Genomic DNA, 15491 nt, shown 5'->3' on the forward strand with positions numbered 1-15491 from the left:
GTCGGAGGCCCTTCCAATCCTTGGAACTCTAACTTCTGGCCCATCAGTCTGGGTTCGCCTCCCCGTCCTTCCACCTCGGCAAAAAGTCTGGGAGTCATCATCAGTAATGACCTCTCAATGAAACCTCAGATTAACGCCACTGTCTCTGCCTGTTTTTTTCAGCTGCGTAAAATCCGCAAAATTGCTCGCTTTCTTACTACGGAAGCCCTCACTCTGGCCCTCTTAGCTCTAGTGATTTCCAGAATCGACTACGCCAATTCCCTATATGTAGGCATCCCTGACTATCAGCAAAAGCGCTTGCAACTCGTCCAGAATCAGGCAGCCCGCCTCATTTTCCATCAACCTAGGCACTGTCACACTCGCCCTTTGTTAAAATCCTTGCATTGGCTCCCTGTCTCAGAACGTTGCAAATTCAAGCTGGGGTGCCTCATCTTCAAATCCTTGGCTGGTCTCAGCCCTGTGTTTATTTCTTCTCTCATCCACCCCTATGTTCCTACTCGCAATCTGCGCTCGGCCCATCTGGCCCTCCTCAAAGTTCCCAGAATTAAGCGCAAGAAATGGGGCGGTCTTAGATTTTCGTTTCTCGCCCCGTCTTTTTGGAACATTCTCCCCTTGGATATAAGATTGGCCCCATCTTATCCCCACTTTAGATCTCTTCTCAAGACTCACTTCTTCCGTTTCGCTTATAACTAACTTCTCCCCCTTCTTTTTCTCCCACCCCTTCCTCCCCAGGTAGCTGCTTACCCTAGCGCCAAGAAACCGCATGGTGAACGTCGCGCTTTACAAGTGTCTTTTACATTACATTACATTACATTACATTACATTACAACTACTTTTCCTGTCACTCATATGTCTGACGGACCCAGTAGACTGATTCATGGGCCTCCTAGGTTGTTTATATCCTGCACTGGGGCATTGCCTGTCATTGGAGGCTTGTTTGTCACTCACTTTGCACACGGTGGGTCTGCTGTCTGACTCCTTCTTAGCAGCCACAGCACACCGTTTGGACAGTACTGCTTTTTTGACTGTAGCTATGCCTTCACCCAGGGGTGCTTCCCTGCAAACCCACAACTTCTCCTGGACGCTAGAGTTGACCGTGTGCATTATTATTTGATCGTGCACAAATTCGTCATGAAGGGGCCCAAATTTGCAGTTCACTGCTAGTTTTTTCAACGCTGCATCATAGTCTTCCACTGTTTTTGTTTCACTTTGTTTTCTCTGGAAAAAATTGTATCCGTCTATGGCAGTGCAAACGACTGGTTGGTAGTGGCTGTCTAAATCGTCCAATGCATGCTGGAATACATCTGCATCGTCTGTGCCTCTATTTTTTTAGCCATCCCCTCGTAGACTCTCACCCCTTCCGGGCCCAGGTTGTGCAAGAGTATTTTCTTCCAGCGTTTGCTGGAGAACTCCTCCTCACCCTCTTCCTCCAGGGAAGACATGTAGTTGTGGAAGTAATACTTCCAGTCAGCCCACTTCATGGCTGGTTCCCCTGGCTTGGGGAGGAAGGGGACTGGGTTCATTAATGAGAAGGTTTGGGCACACATTGTGAGTGAAGGGCCCCTTTATTTGAGTGAAAACTGTGCCCTTGCAAGAGGAATGCTGTGCAGCCAATCCTCATGTCCTCCACACTGCTTGTTGCTGCGATCTCAGAGGTGTGCGTGTCACCGCAGGAGTAGGGCACTGGACACGCTGCAGGGTTGTTAGAGGTCAGCAGCAAGAAATAGTATGGCTGTTGTTTGCGGCCGCCGGGACAAGCAGTGGCTAGTCGTGGTTTGTATGCCCTTGAAGTTTGACTGGCAGAGAGCGTGTCCTTGAGGTGTGCGTGTCACCGCAGAGTATGGGCGCAGGACACGCTGCAAGTTTCCCCCTCAGGAGGTCAACAGCCAGAAGAACTGAGGCAGTGGCTGCGCGCCGACGAATGGTGCAGTGGCTGGGTATAGCCTGGATTGCCGGGACTCTCGATGTGCAGAAAGCAAGTTTTCGCGCACGTGCGTAGGAGCTGGCCGATCCGTCTCGCGGTCGAAATGGGTGCCGATGCAGAGCCCGCCCTGTACCACGTGGGGCTGGTGCACTCACGTAGGACTTGCTGGGAGTGAAGTGGTAGGCTCCTAAGTGACGAAGAGGTGCAGCGCATTGAAGGGGGGACATGGAGCAATTCCCCCCCCTCTGTCTACCGCAACTTCCCCGCCCTCCTTCTCCGACTGGCTCCGGTGAGGCGAACGAGGCTGCAGGAGCGCCCTGTAGTGTGGCGCTTGGGGGCCCGTCCCAAGTCGTGGTGTCTTGCACGGCGAAGATTCGTCTGACTCATCGCCAGTTTGTAGAGTGAGGATCTTCCACAAATAAGACACTGGACCACCGCATTGCAATGTGACTCTTCTTTATTTGGGAGAAGGAGAGCGGGGCTCATACTATTCCCTGTGCCTCACTGCGTACCTCTCTGTGGACCACCTCTTCCTCCAGGCTTGGCCGAAGTCACGTGGTGCAAAACAACTAGAATGCGACACCACAAGACCTAACTTTCCTCTGGGTCATTGCCTTTCCCATGTGCAGCCAGGAATTTGACCATCAAAGCATGAGCCAGCTGTACAAACTTTCCAGTGGTTGCCTGCAAAGTTTACAAGCTGCTTTCAACCACAGGCATATGTATAGGTTGCACCTCATTTAATTTCTACAAAAACAACAGTTGATGGACAGAATGCAGAACAATGTCATACATTCATCCCAGTACAGAGATCTGGGCCTAAATCCATCGTTTTTTTGCTCACCATGCCATTCCAGTTTCAACCCAGCCATATGCAAATCAGTCGACCCTGTGCCTCATGGGAAGAGTCCAGCCCGAACTGCCAAGCCAGGTCCTCCCTGGACTGGAAACAAGCATCCTAGGACCGGCTTCGGGGTTTCACCCCTTTTCAGCCAGGATAGCTTGATTCCAGTGGCATGGAGAGCACGGGACCCACGTCTGGGCATACCCGTCCCAATCGGGGTGACAAATGCAGAATGTTTTGATTTGTTCTGCATTCCGTCCATCAATTGTGTGTCTTTTGCTACATCATTTAATTTCATCAGGAGACAGCGTTTCCAATCGCAGTGTTTCATTTAACAACCATGTCCTGTGAAATTGTACTAGTTGACTACCTTACATCCACATCGTATATATTTTTAAAAGCAATAAAGCAAAGAAAGTACAGTAACAGTTGGACAACATTAGTGAATTGAGTCTCTTTGCACCCGAATTACGAAACATTGAAAACCAAATTATAATATACTTGTCAAGATCATGTAGTTCAAACAGTCCTATTTTTTAATTTATACTCAGCTACAATTACCAAAAGACAACTGCACAATATAAACTATTTAACATACTATTTTATCATATAAGACAACTTGAGATACATGTGTATGGATCTAATGAAGGAGGATGTGGCACATTCTGCACTCTTCTCAGTGAAATCTACAAAGTAGCCTTTTGTATTACTATTGGCAGCTTCCAAAACTGCAATGCACAAAATTGGTTGAATAATGCTTCAAAATATGACCTCCTCCTTATTTAGAAAGCTGCAGCAAGTAGCACCAAAAATTGCAGTTGCCTGCCGGAGATAGGGTTGATTCACATGTTTTTACTCTGTAGACAGTGGTTTCTGGAAAGGTAGTAAGGAGCCAGTGTATGAATGGGAACTGGAAGAAGTTGGTGCACGGTAAGAACCTGGAAAGTGCCAGTGCGTTAACTAGAGGACCAAAAAGGAGCTTATGCTGGAAGAGGTAATTGAAGAGGTGCTTGCATTTGAAAATCATGGTGCTGGAAGTGACCAAAGTGTAAATGATTCATGGTGATTTGGTCAAATGTGTCAATTTCTGTTGTCGATGGGTTGCATTATTATGTTGGATGTCAGTGATTGAGTTTGCTATAAAGTGTCAAATGTCATACATAAGGCCAGTAAAATATATATATTTTTTGTAAATCTTTTTATCTAGTGAACATAAACAAAAAGACCAAAAAAAGGAGACACAGTGCAGTGCGATTCCCGTGATTACCAACAGTTCCCATACGTTGCTCGACATAACATTACATTGGATTAGTACTTTAAGCGTCACATACGCCAGTAAAATATTTTATTAGCATACTGCAAACATGTATGTCATGCATAAGCAAATTCAAAACTTGGGATCAATGTACATATTATTTAATTGAATAACATATCCACTTTTTTTCCTTTCTGTGTACTTTGTAACAAACTTCTGCCTCTATAAAAATGTGACCAACTGTGACAGTTACATTTAAGAGACATTAAAAACTATAGTCTATGCCACTATTTATACGGACTAAAATGCAAACTTTTATGACAACACTATGTAAGACAAAAAATGCTGTTTTTGAAACCACGTCCCAGCTGTACTGGTAGTAGTAGTACAGAGAAGGACCAATTCGTGCTACAAACTCCGCATGCAGCATAGGAAAATGAAGTGTGTCAATGTCTGTTTTGTCGAGAAGAATGGCGGTCAGGACTAGCACTTTGTGGACTCAACAGTTAACACTCTAGCTGTTAAAGTCTGGAAGCCACGCCCTCCATATTCCCCATTGGGCAGTTATTTCTGTGAGAGGATTTCAAACGCTAAGATGGCCACCGCCATGACGTTATTATGTTACGGCGTCGGTCTAGCCTTTTAGATATTTCGTACAGTGTGTGTGCTCATGTTTGTCATTGTCTCCCTCTGGGCTCCGCCGACTCATGTGATTGGTTGAGTAGTCTGTCACTCAGCTGGGTTTGTGGATCAAGTTGCTCGCGAGCCGCGGGTGCTGGCTGAGTACGCTGCTGCCTAGAGCTTATTGTGTGCGCCGGGGATGCGGCACTAGGGCCGGCTGTGGGGCTTGGTTTGTGCGCTGGTACAGCTGTTGGATTCGTTTGTCGAGATGATGAAATTCAGGTTCAGGCGGCAAGGGGGACAGGACCCACAGCGGGAAAGACTTAAGCAGGAGCTGTTTGCATTCAATAAGGTGAGTGTAAACGAGATATTACAGTGACGTGGGGCGCAAAACGAGGAGGAAGGGTTTTGGGGTGGGATGCTGTGACAGAACAACGTGTATGGGTCTTTGTAGCTGTCTCTGCTCGACAGTGCAGTACTCCCTTTCCCCCTGGTCATCGCAGCTCCCAACTCTAATTATTTCCACCGTTACTTCGCTCCCTACCAAGTTCTTTCTGCTGCGAGTCTCTTTTGCTCAACCACTCCCCACGACTCCTCACACAACTTTCTTTGCTGCTGATCACCGCCCGGCTCTCTTGTCTCTTGGCTTCTCAGCACTACACTCCTGCCATGTTCTGGATGGTGTTAATAGCCCCTCTCCCCCCCCCCCCCCTCCCCCCCAAGTTCTAGCTGGTAACTTCATCACAACCCCCGACCCCCCGGTCTTTCCCCACTTTGTTGTTGATTTGTTTGCTCCACTTACAAACGCTTTGATTCCTCTGGTCATTGTTATCAACAACCCACCCTAGTTGTGCTGTCTCCAGTCCAGGTTGGACACTTAGGTGAGAGTTGCTGGCTCCTAGCAGGGTCTTGCACAGGGTTACTCTACCCTCAGTTGCAGTTTTCGCTCCGCTCATAAATGATTGTATGCACGTCGCAGGGACCCTGCAAAACATGCACGGAAAACACACCCCAACCACAGTGAGTGTCCCCCCGCCCACTGAATGCAGCCCTCCTGCAGCTTCAGTAAGAAAATGTTTTGTGGTTAGTTGCTGTGCTTTTCAACAGATGAAAGCTGCCTATTGTTTTCTTCTGCAAACATTCAGTCTACGGAAGGGCTTTTAATGAGTATGGTCGAAAGTTTATCCAGTGTCGTTTGAGGGAATCAGCAGTGCAGTCCAAGTGCAGTTAAATGAAAAGAACCGCTTGTCAGTCAGTTTTTAATAACGTTTTTCATATATATATATATATATATATATATATATATATATATATATATATATATATATATATATAGTATTTTTTTAAATTTCCTACTCTTCCACAATTGTTGATGAAATGGATGGGTGCATGTGTAGTTTGATATTTCTTTTCTTTTTTTGGGGCTCTAACTCTTAACACAATAGTTCTCAATCAACTTAGATTTCCTCCTCTCCCCATCATCCACAAAATTCATAAATCCTCTGCCTCCAGGGGTTCGAGCTCAGCATGTTGGGAACCTCTGCGTCCTCCGCCGCCCCTGCGCTGCTCCAAATCTGCTGTGTTGGGAATAAATGTTACTGTTTTGATTTTACTCTAAGACTATGATTGCTGTTCTGAAGGTACTTGGTATTTGGCTACAGAGAAGGCGAAGGAGAGCCCCGTGAGAACGATTTATGTTTTGGAATCGCTTATGAGGGCTGCATTGCTTTTCTCAACATTTGCTTTATGCTCTAGAAGATTTTGTTTTAAGATCTATAAGTTTACCTTTCTTTTCGTCTGATCTAACCAACTTGCTTTGTCTTGTGACTGTTGTTGTCCATTTCTTTTCAGGTGTCTAGAAGTCTTAGTTCTTTGTTCGGCTCCTCTGTTATGCTTGCTTGTTTTCTTGTTGGCTACGCAAGGTGCCTTGCCTTGTTCTTGGTTGCTCAGAAATATTTGTGTGTCTCAGTTGATTTAAAAGGCTTGCTTTGTTTCTGTGTTTGTTTTGTTTGAGGCTGCTCTTAAGAGCTTACTTGCTTAGTGGGTTTGCTTCTTTCAATGCTCCAAAAGACTTTCTTTTCAGTCTATAGATATTTGGTCCTAAATAGAATTGTTTTAGTGCAAAATTATCAAATCTAGCACCGTGCCAGAGAAGATTCAATCACAATTAATTTACTACATTTCATAAAAGTACAACGCAACCCCCTTATTTGAAAGCAGTTACTTTGACTTGGTGATTTGGGGCATTTTGTTGCCTCACTGCTTTTTTAATGAAGTGCAGTGTATGAAATTAGTCTTGTGTGCCTTCAAGAACAAGGGTTAACTTGAGGATTTTGTGACAGGCACCCCAAGTATGAAATAGTGGTTTGGAAGTTGGGGGAAGATCTGTTTGCATGCATGTCTTACAAATGAGCAGGTTTTCCCAACCAGGTCGCTGTTCGGTATGTTTGTAAAAGATCGTCCCGTCTGTGATTGGCTGATGATGTGCTGTTTGTAGTGGTAGAGCAGAATCCAAGCAACAATGGAGTTATCAAAAAATCAAATTATTTTTATTATGCCGTAAGTATCGTCTGTAAAATGTCACTGGAAAAAGTGTTTTTTCTGCTTTGAATGTCAGTAGCCTCGGCTGTCCAGTACCTTACTTGCGGCTCTATTTTATCACATGTTGAATAGACCATTAATGCTGAAGATCTCAGTTATGGCATTGATTATGTGCTCCCAGAGTTCGGCTTCCCAATCACATGTATGAACAAAATCTTCCAAAATTAGGTCTTCTTACATAACTGCCTGTCAGTTTCCAGACCTTTTGAGAATCTACCTAAACTAATCCTGTCAAACTAAAGGGTAGACCTTCCCGTAGCCATAGATTCAAATAAGCATCCAACAACATGGATGCAGTGGGACTACTACAATATAATAAATCGTAGAGTTTAGTTTAAATATCAGAAATTTGGCAGAGCACTTGGATTGGAATCTTGGAAACAACCAAATAGAGTCAACAAGTCCTTCACATTTTCATCCAACAAGTTGACGTTTTTGGCTGAATCATGAAGTGCAGTAAATGGTGTGCTTTACTGTATTGCGTCGGTCAATGCCTGCCCCTTCTCAATCCCTACATGTGACCAAAATCACAAGTCCAAATTCATTTACAAGTAAATGCTGATAACACTGCATACACTCCCACTTTTGCAAGTAATTTTAGTGGTCATGCAAGCATCACAGTTTTTGAATCTTATTCATCCCTGAATGGGGTTAAGCGTTCTAGCCGGAGTTGCTTCCAACACTGAAATTGTGATGACTGGCAGGAAAGTTGAAGCCATATTAGTTCCAGGCACCCCCGAAAAATTGAGGGCCACCCTCAAAGACCCTGACGTCCATCTCTCAATATTAAAAGAAGCATCTGATCATGTTTAAGTCTTGTCATTAGGTTGACTTGACAACTGCATTTAAAAAGGGGCATTCACACTGTTGTAACATAAGTTGCATGCACTTCTCAAATTATCGGGACAGGCTGTGAGTGCAAAATGAAGTCCACTGGTTTAGCACCTCACTGGCTTTCTCTGTTGATTCTAGGCTTAAATTAAGTCCTTTCCAGCTTGTATATGGCCGGCTGGATCCTAGTAGGGCGGGGCTATCATGAAACTAGTGTCACATTGTATACCAAACGGTGCTCTCTAAAGTAGCACATGAGGCAGCATTGAAAGTTCAAGCAATAAAGGAATGCAGGGCAGGTAAGTGTAAAGGGTTTATAGAATAACACCAGTGAATGCTGGAAATCTGTCTCGAGCCAAATGAACCACTTGCCCTTAAGAAACTTCTAACGTCCAAACTCCCCAGACCGACCTTCCACTTGATGGGGTTGGCACAGGACTGGATCATTGCCATTGCCCAAAGGGGTGCTCACACTCATGCTTTGTTCAGTGGAATACAGCGAACCCCCCCTCCACACTCGCACACATACCAACTTTAAGCCAGACCTGGCCCTAATCAGATCATATGACTCTCCTACTAAAATCTTTCCGTCACTCCTATTCCTTCTCCACTAACTACTGTCCAGTGCCAAGCATTCAACCCACACTCTGGCGCCTGTCTGAAAATAAATAAATTCTATATTTATCATATCGGACTAATAGATATTTGCCAATCCTGTTTCAATATGAAACTCTAACCTATCAGAAAAGCACCATGGTTTTGAGCTCTCTTAAGTGACTATACAAAACTGCAAAACAAACCTGATATGGACATTGAAGGGACTTCATTGCTGAAGACACAACTAAAGTAGAAGGATCCCAATCCTGACAAACGGTCAGTTACCCCAAATTGCTGCATGTGGCAGCTGTGCATTGATCAGTGAATGGCGTTTGCTCTCTGAAGACCCTCTGCCTATCCATCTGGGAGTGTCTATAGTTCTATACAATTCTCTGTCCTCCAGAGCTAGCTCTTCGGATTAACGGTGACTAATTCAAGGCCTCCTAGGGAAAGTATAGTGACCAAGCGTATACCTCTTGATGCTCACTCTGACTGTAGAAATATTATCATGTTATGCCACTTTTGCGTGCTTGCAGCTTCTCAGAACTTGAAGTGGATAAAATAAGTGATGTTTTTGTTGTTGCTGTTGTATGTATATATTTATTACCCTAAATAAATATTTAATTCTAGTAACATGGTGTTTTCCTCCTGTGTATAAGCAAATGTTGAGTGAACTCCTTTGCCTATTGAATCAATGCCACTTCAGCGATTGGTCCCACTGCATTAAGCATAAGTGTAAATGATACCAGCAGGGCGGACTCAACCAAAGGTAGAAAGAGAGTTCTTAAATCAAACTGGGTAAGCAGGGATCCAGAAGAAAGCTTTATGGTTACAAGTACACACAAAGGGTTTCCTTTATTTATAGGGTACCTGGGATATGGATAAAAAGTTTGTTGGTTTTTTTTTAAATTTAAAATGATTGTTCAATTAAACCTCCTATATTCTGCATGAATATGGGAGGTTTAATTCAATAATCATTTTCAATAATTTAAGAACTCCCATTCTATCTTTGGTTGAGTTTGTCCTGGTGGTATCGTCCTACCAGGGTGTGGATAGACGCTGGTGAAACATGTCACGATAAGTGAGTGAGGCGTCTAATCCAATATCTTTGAATAACCAAGAGGTTTGAGGGACCACATTTTTCTCATAGTAGGATCCGAACACTAAAAGATTGCCCCTTTCTAAGATGATTGTACTATAAAACAAAGGCCACCGGGCTGGTTTAACTTTATGCCATGCACATGCTCCTTCAAAACACACTTCTCCAATGTTACCATACACTTGCACCATCTCTTGACATCCTACATATTACACTTCTCCACTGCAGCACCTGCTTACAGTACAGTGGACAAATTATACACTGACCCCAAAACATGTAGCGTAGCCAGTGGTTTAGTGGTCATAGTGCAAGGAAGGTAATGGGCCAGCTGGCTACAGTTTGTGTTATTAAATGCAGCAATAATCTGGATTTAGTTATGGAGCTTCTCTAGGCTCCGGTGCCAATACACCAATGGATGATTAGCCCCTGCACAAGGCAGTTTATTAAATCCAAGCTCCTACAGGTATACACCACATTAGTCTCCAAACGGACTTCAAGATGACTCTCTAGCCAGTGCTTGACCTTTCTGGACTAGTAGCCGCTTACCAGCTGCTGGGAAATGTTGAAGCACAGCTGGTTGTGGCCTTTACCAGCGGTGGACTGATCTGCTCGGTTAACTAGCTCCAGGTTGCTGGACTTAATGGCAGTCTGTCCACTCTGCAGCTCAGTCAGTCCCTCTTGACTCTGGGGACGGGAGGCTTGGACAGTGCTGCTGCTGTACTGTCCGTTGACCTGTCACTGCCAGTCACACGCTGGTCAGCCATGTCTTTTAAAGATCGAAGCACAGCTCTCTTCACTTAGTACAAATGCATGTGGCCCCTGCCACCCTCAACACTCCTGGAGGGTAGGTGTTGTTTATCAATCAGGCCCTACCACATCTGCCTAGGGCCCCTGGGGTCAGAGGTCCCTTGTGCCATCCACACGCACCGACCTCCACAGAGCTGCACGGGGGAGGGGGAAGGAATCACTTGTTTACCAGGCTGGGGCCACTCTGGCAATTGGAGTGACATTTTAAATGAAAGCTGCTGCTTGAGGGACAGTAAACGCACTACATGGTCATAGTGGGGTGGTGCCCTGCTGGATGACAACAGGCATGGTGCCATGGCCCCTACATTCACATGAGTGCACTGCCGTGTTCTTCTGTGGATTAAGTGTGTTCGTTAACCACACGCTGACAGATGATGTGGTATAATGGCTGAGGCGTCTAGGCACAGTTTCATTGAATCCTGAGCCGCTCAGTTCTAATCATTTGAGTAGTTACTTTGTAACTTGTCCATGTTGGATAAAGAGGCAACTGTGTATTTTGGACACTGACAGCAGGCTCTCAGGCAGCCCGCGAGCACACTCTCGCTGCCAGCACGCTCTCCATGCAGCGCCTCATACAGCATGCCTCGTTGTGCGGCGCTATAATGAGTGACTAATGCATTTTAGTGTGGTGATGGGGACTCCACACTTAAATTTGTTAGCCTAAACCCTGGTGCATGGTACTTGGCAGGGCTGACAGAGAGAGGAAGCGGAATGGGAAAAAACAAGACTGAGAATAAGAAACGGGAAGTGTAGGTTGGTGGAAGATAGAGGCATGAGGTGGACTAAGACTGGTCATCCACGGCAACCCTGGCGGCAGCGAGCTAGCCCAAAAGAGAGCGTGAGAGATTTACAAATTAAGTGGTGTTTTGGAGGTGCTTCCTAGGCTTTGAGTAAAATAATGGAAGATTGCTCAGAAGGCGAGTTTGGAAGAAGGTGAAGACTTTCAATGATTCCCACAGTGTTTGCCTCAAATAGCCTAGAAAGGCACAGGGGCCGCTGGTTTTGCTGTTGGATGTCTAGAGTTGTGGCATTTTCTGTGTAGGTGTTTTGCGATATTCTTTCCCACCCTATTCCCAGCGCTACGCTTTCCGGTCTGTAGAGCACATTGTTTGCTTCATTCCCGGGTCTGAGATGTTGTAGAATCAAGTAGTTTCTTCTGTGCATGCTCTCTTTCCTGGTGAAGCCATGCAGGAAGCTCGCTGGTGGGTTTCTGTTTTTTCTCCCTTGTAAACTAAGTGTTAGTCTTTGTCTGTTTCCTGGAATTGTTTTGGGGTTAGTGTCTTGCTAAGAACAAAGGGTGTATTTTTCCTGAATTGAATGAATTAGTCCAAGTGGCACACAAGGGGCTGATTAATGGCACACTTTCAGGCTAGCTGTACTGTATATAATTATTACCCATGTAGATTAATTATATGGACATTTATCTTGTGCAGAAAACCTAGAATTCTGGCATTGATCGGCTACTGATGGAACAAGCGTGTCCGACGTTGGTAATCACCCCCCCCCCCCCCCGGGAAAATGTTTTACTCCGCTCTATCTCCCAGATATATGGCTCCCTGTTCAGTTTACACATCAACTTTTGACCTCCGCCGGTAATGACTTGATCATTTTTCCCCCTTTACTGGACATGAACAGCCCTGCAGGTCAAATAGGACTCTGGTTCAATCGATTTTTATATTGATCTCCTAGATACTGACATGGGCCTCGCGTGCAAGTGTCACAGGGTCCATAAATATCGCTCTTAAGTAGTTGCATGAGAATGTTCAGGTCTTTAAGACTATTTTTAGGGGTAAATCCAGAACACGTGTTATAAGCCTGTTTGCCAGGAAATGAGTTGTCGAGGTAATCGGCCCATATTAGTAAATCTAAGACTTCTCTCTAATTCCTATCGCACAACTCTGATCTCTGCCGTCGGTGCCTATTAGACACACTTTTTTATGGGGTTCCTAGTTAACCCATGTTATATAGCCACATGAACACTACACGAAGGGACGTTTTGTAACTTTGTTAATCGGAATTGTATCTTTGTTTCATTTGCGTTTAAGCAAAATAGTTATGGTTGTTATGTATGCCTCCAATTCTCAGTTAAAACTTTTTTTTTTCTGTGTAGTTATTTGTTTCGTCCCTGAACACCTGCGTTTTATTTATTTACTTTATTAGAAGTGTTTTTTGTTCTGCTCAGGCCCCCACATCAGAGAGCTAGCTCATTGACTCGGCATCAGCCGCCCCAGGCATGTTATGGTTTGAATTAGTGACGTCACTCCCGGCTGCTGTCAGTCTGCCAGGGACGTGAGACGCAACATGCAAGTCCACAGAGAAGAACAAAGCGCTACAACAAAACAAATGATTCCCAACACCTTGTTGCATAGTGGGAAAACTCCACCCCTCTTTCACACATGGATCCTTCCATTAATTATTGCTAGAACTTGACCTAATTACGATCATGCGACTTGAAACGGCAGACCCCCTGGGTTCACACATTAGGTACAAGAGGTCTCCCAGTTGTGATCACATTGCAGGACTTGTAAGCCCTGCAAAGAGGCCTGATTTCAACCTGCCAGCCCTCAATAAAAGATATCAAGAAAACGCCCCTGATTTCGTTTTCTGATTTACTCAAACCCCCCCTTGTAGAAAGTTTACCTGTTTTTAAATACCCTACACATTGACACCTCTTTCTTTTATGCGAGATGCCGATCTGACCAACATTAACCGGACATATTATCACCCACTCAGAACAGGTGGTAGTTATAAGCGTTAAACTTCAAGACTCGGAAAACCTGTGCAAAAGAACCCAGTAAATCTAGAACTAGAAAGTTATTTCCCATTCCAGGGAATATGTTGTAATCCCTGTTAAGTCATGGGGTGATAGCAGCCGGAATAGTTCTATCCTGCTGAGGAAACTCCCTAAGAGTTATCAGCGAATTGCAATCGGTGGCAGAATGCGCCACAGATCCATAGACGTATCACGCCTTGTGACTGCGCATAATTCACTCTCTGCGACCCCGCCTTCTGTACAGCAGTGCTTCAGATGCACCTTGCAGTAACTATAAACTGCACCTTTTCCCTCCGCAGCAGCGTTTTTTTTTTTTTCCGTCTCATCTATCAACACTCTACAATATGTGGTATTTGCACTACTTGGAATTCTGCATCCCTCAAACCAGGCAGGAAGGCAGTCGGTGGGATTAGAAAGTCCTTAATCCCTACTCTGACTTCAAATTAAGCATAGTTTGGTAAGGATCATCGTACTGAATCTGGTTGATCAGTTCCCTTTTTTTGACTATGGGGCAGTGAGAGGTGTTTTAATTGTACTTTTTGTTAGTGTTAAAGCTTTTAAAGATTACATACCCTACAGCACACCAGATTTGTTCTTCTACTGCGAGGCGATGCACGCTGAAATCCTGCATGACTACATACCAAAGACCACCAATTTAAGGCATTACAATAAGCTATCCGAGGTCAAGGCATACGGTGCTTAGGCTGCAAGGTGATATCACTCCAGGTCCGAGTGTGAAAAGCTCCTCTTTCTTATTGTAGCTCTGTTATGTCTTGGCGTTTCCCAGCTAGTTTCCAAGCCTATTGCCATGATAATGAGTGAAGTATTCTTGATGGGGTGGGATAGGGATATTCTATAAAAGGTAAATAAATCTGTGCAGGACAACCATCCTTATCTGTTTGATTCCCACCAGGATGTTCTGGAGCAGTGGATCCAGCACAGAATAAGGCTCCGCCGCTGATCTAGAGCGAACCTGTTACTGAGTACAGCAAAAGCCGTGGCCTTGTTCACTGCAACGCCTGCTATCACACCAGCCTGAATTCCGTATCTGCACCTGTTTCTCAGGGGTTTCCCGTCAGATGGAGTAGTTCCTACCATGTTTTGTTGATATGTAATACGGACTGTTAGCCGCATTCGCAAAATCTCCATGACTATTGGCGACCAATCGGCATCCCGTTGCCTCGCATAGATGGTGATGTAATCTGCATTCAGTTTATCAATAACTCTGTATGGAGTAAACCATGTGGCATATTTTTTCCATAAGTAAGCAAACTAGGGGTTCAATAATAAGTGCAAAAACAAGAGGGTAAAGGTGGCAGCCCTGCCTAATGCCCCTAATAGGAATATTGGTATCATAGAGACCCCTCCACCCCCCCCCTCCACATTGATACAGATTGTATTGTAATTGCATTTATAAAGCGCTTACTACCCATGATGAGGCGTCAAAGCGCCTTTTTGGTGAGTAGCATGCTACTCCGGGACCCATAGAGGATTAGTGTTGAATTAGTATAGTGAATTATGCAAGTACTTTTAAGTGGTGGATAGGTTAGTCAGTTATTTGGATTCGGAATGATAGCGGGATAGAAGATGAAAAAAGGTTTGTATTTATATAGCGCTTGTTACCCCTGATGGGGTGTTTTTTGGGGGGCGAGTAGCACGCTACTCCGGAAGCCCATAAAGGATTAGTGGTGAATTAGTATAGTGAAATATGTAAGTAATTTGAGTGGTGGATATGTTAGTCAGTTATTTGGATAGCCCATACATGCAAGAAAAACAGTATATAATATACTTGCATGTAACCTAGGCTCAGCAAAATGACTGGTGCTGGCCACTCTCATAACCTTTGGCGTTTAGCACAATGCTTTTTAGGCTGGATGTGAGAACACTACATTTTATATTTCTAAGGAATAATCTCTGGATCGGTTTGATAGACTATAAGGTGTCCACTTTCAGAAAAGTGAGGTCTCCTGTACTTGTGATTATATCAGACCGTTATTGCACTGTTATGAATAGAGTTAGAGGAAGTTTCTGATCCTAAATAAAGATCCACATTGTCTTACTCTGGAGAGGATATGGAAATCCATAAGCTACAATATTATTAAGATATAGTTCTTGACATTTGGTTTTTGGTCAATATAG

The 15491-nt window shown here is 44.5% G+C and overlaps 1 protein-coding gene across 2 annotated transcripts in view; it reads left to right on the plus strand.

The window, feature by feature from the left end:
- Nucleotides 1-4762: 4762 nt before the first annotated feature.
- Nucleotides 4763-15491, plus strand: part of LLGL1 (LLGL scribble cell polarity complex component 1) — a 380830-nt gene continuing 370101 nt past the window's right edge. The window contains exon 1 of one of the 2 annotated variants that reach the window (XM_085628972.1): nucleotides 4763-4996. In XM_085628972.1, coding sequence (XP_085485098.1) covers nucleotides 4913-4996 — 84 coding nt within the window. In that variant the 5' untranslated portion in view covers nucleotides 4763-4912. The remainder of the gene's footprint in view (nucleotides 4997-15491) is intronic. The other variant, XM_085628973.1, reaches the window with a different exon arrangement.

The sequence above is a fragment of the Triturus cristatus genome, chromosome 10 (genome assembly GCF_964204655.1).
Source record: "Triturus cristatus chromosome 10, aTriCri1.1, whole genome shotgun sequence".
Classification (NCBI taxonomy): domain Eukaryota; kingdom Metazoa; phylum Chordata; class Amphibia; order Caudata; family Salamandridae; genus Triturus; species Triturus cristatus.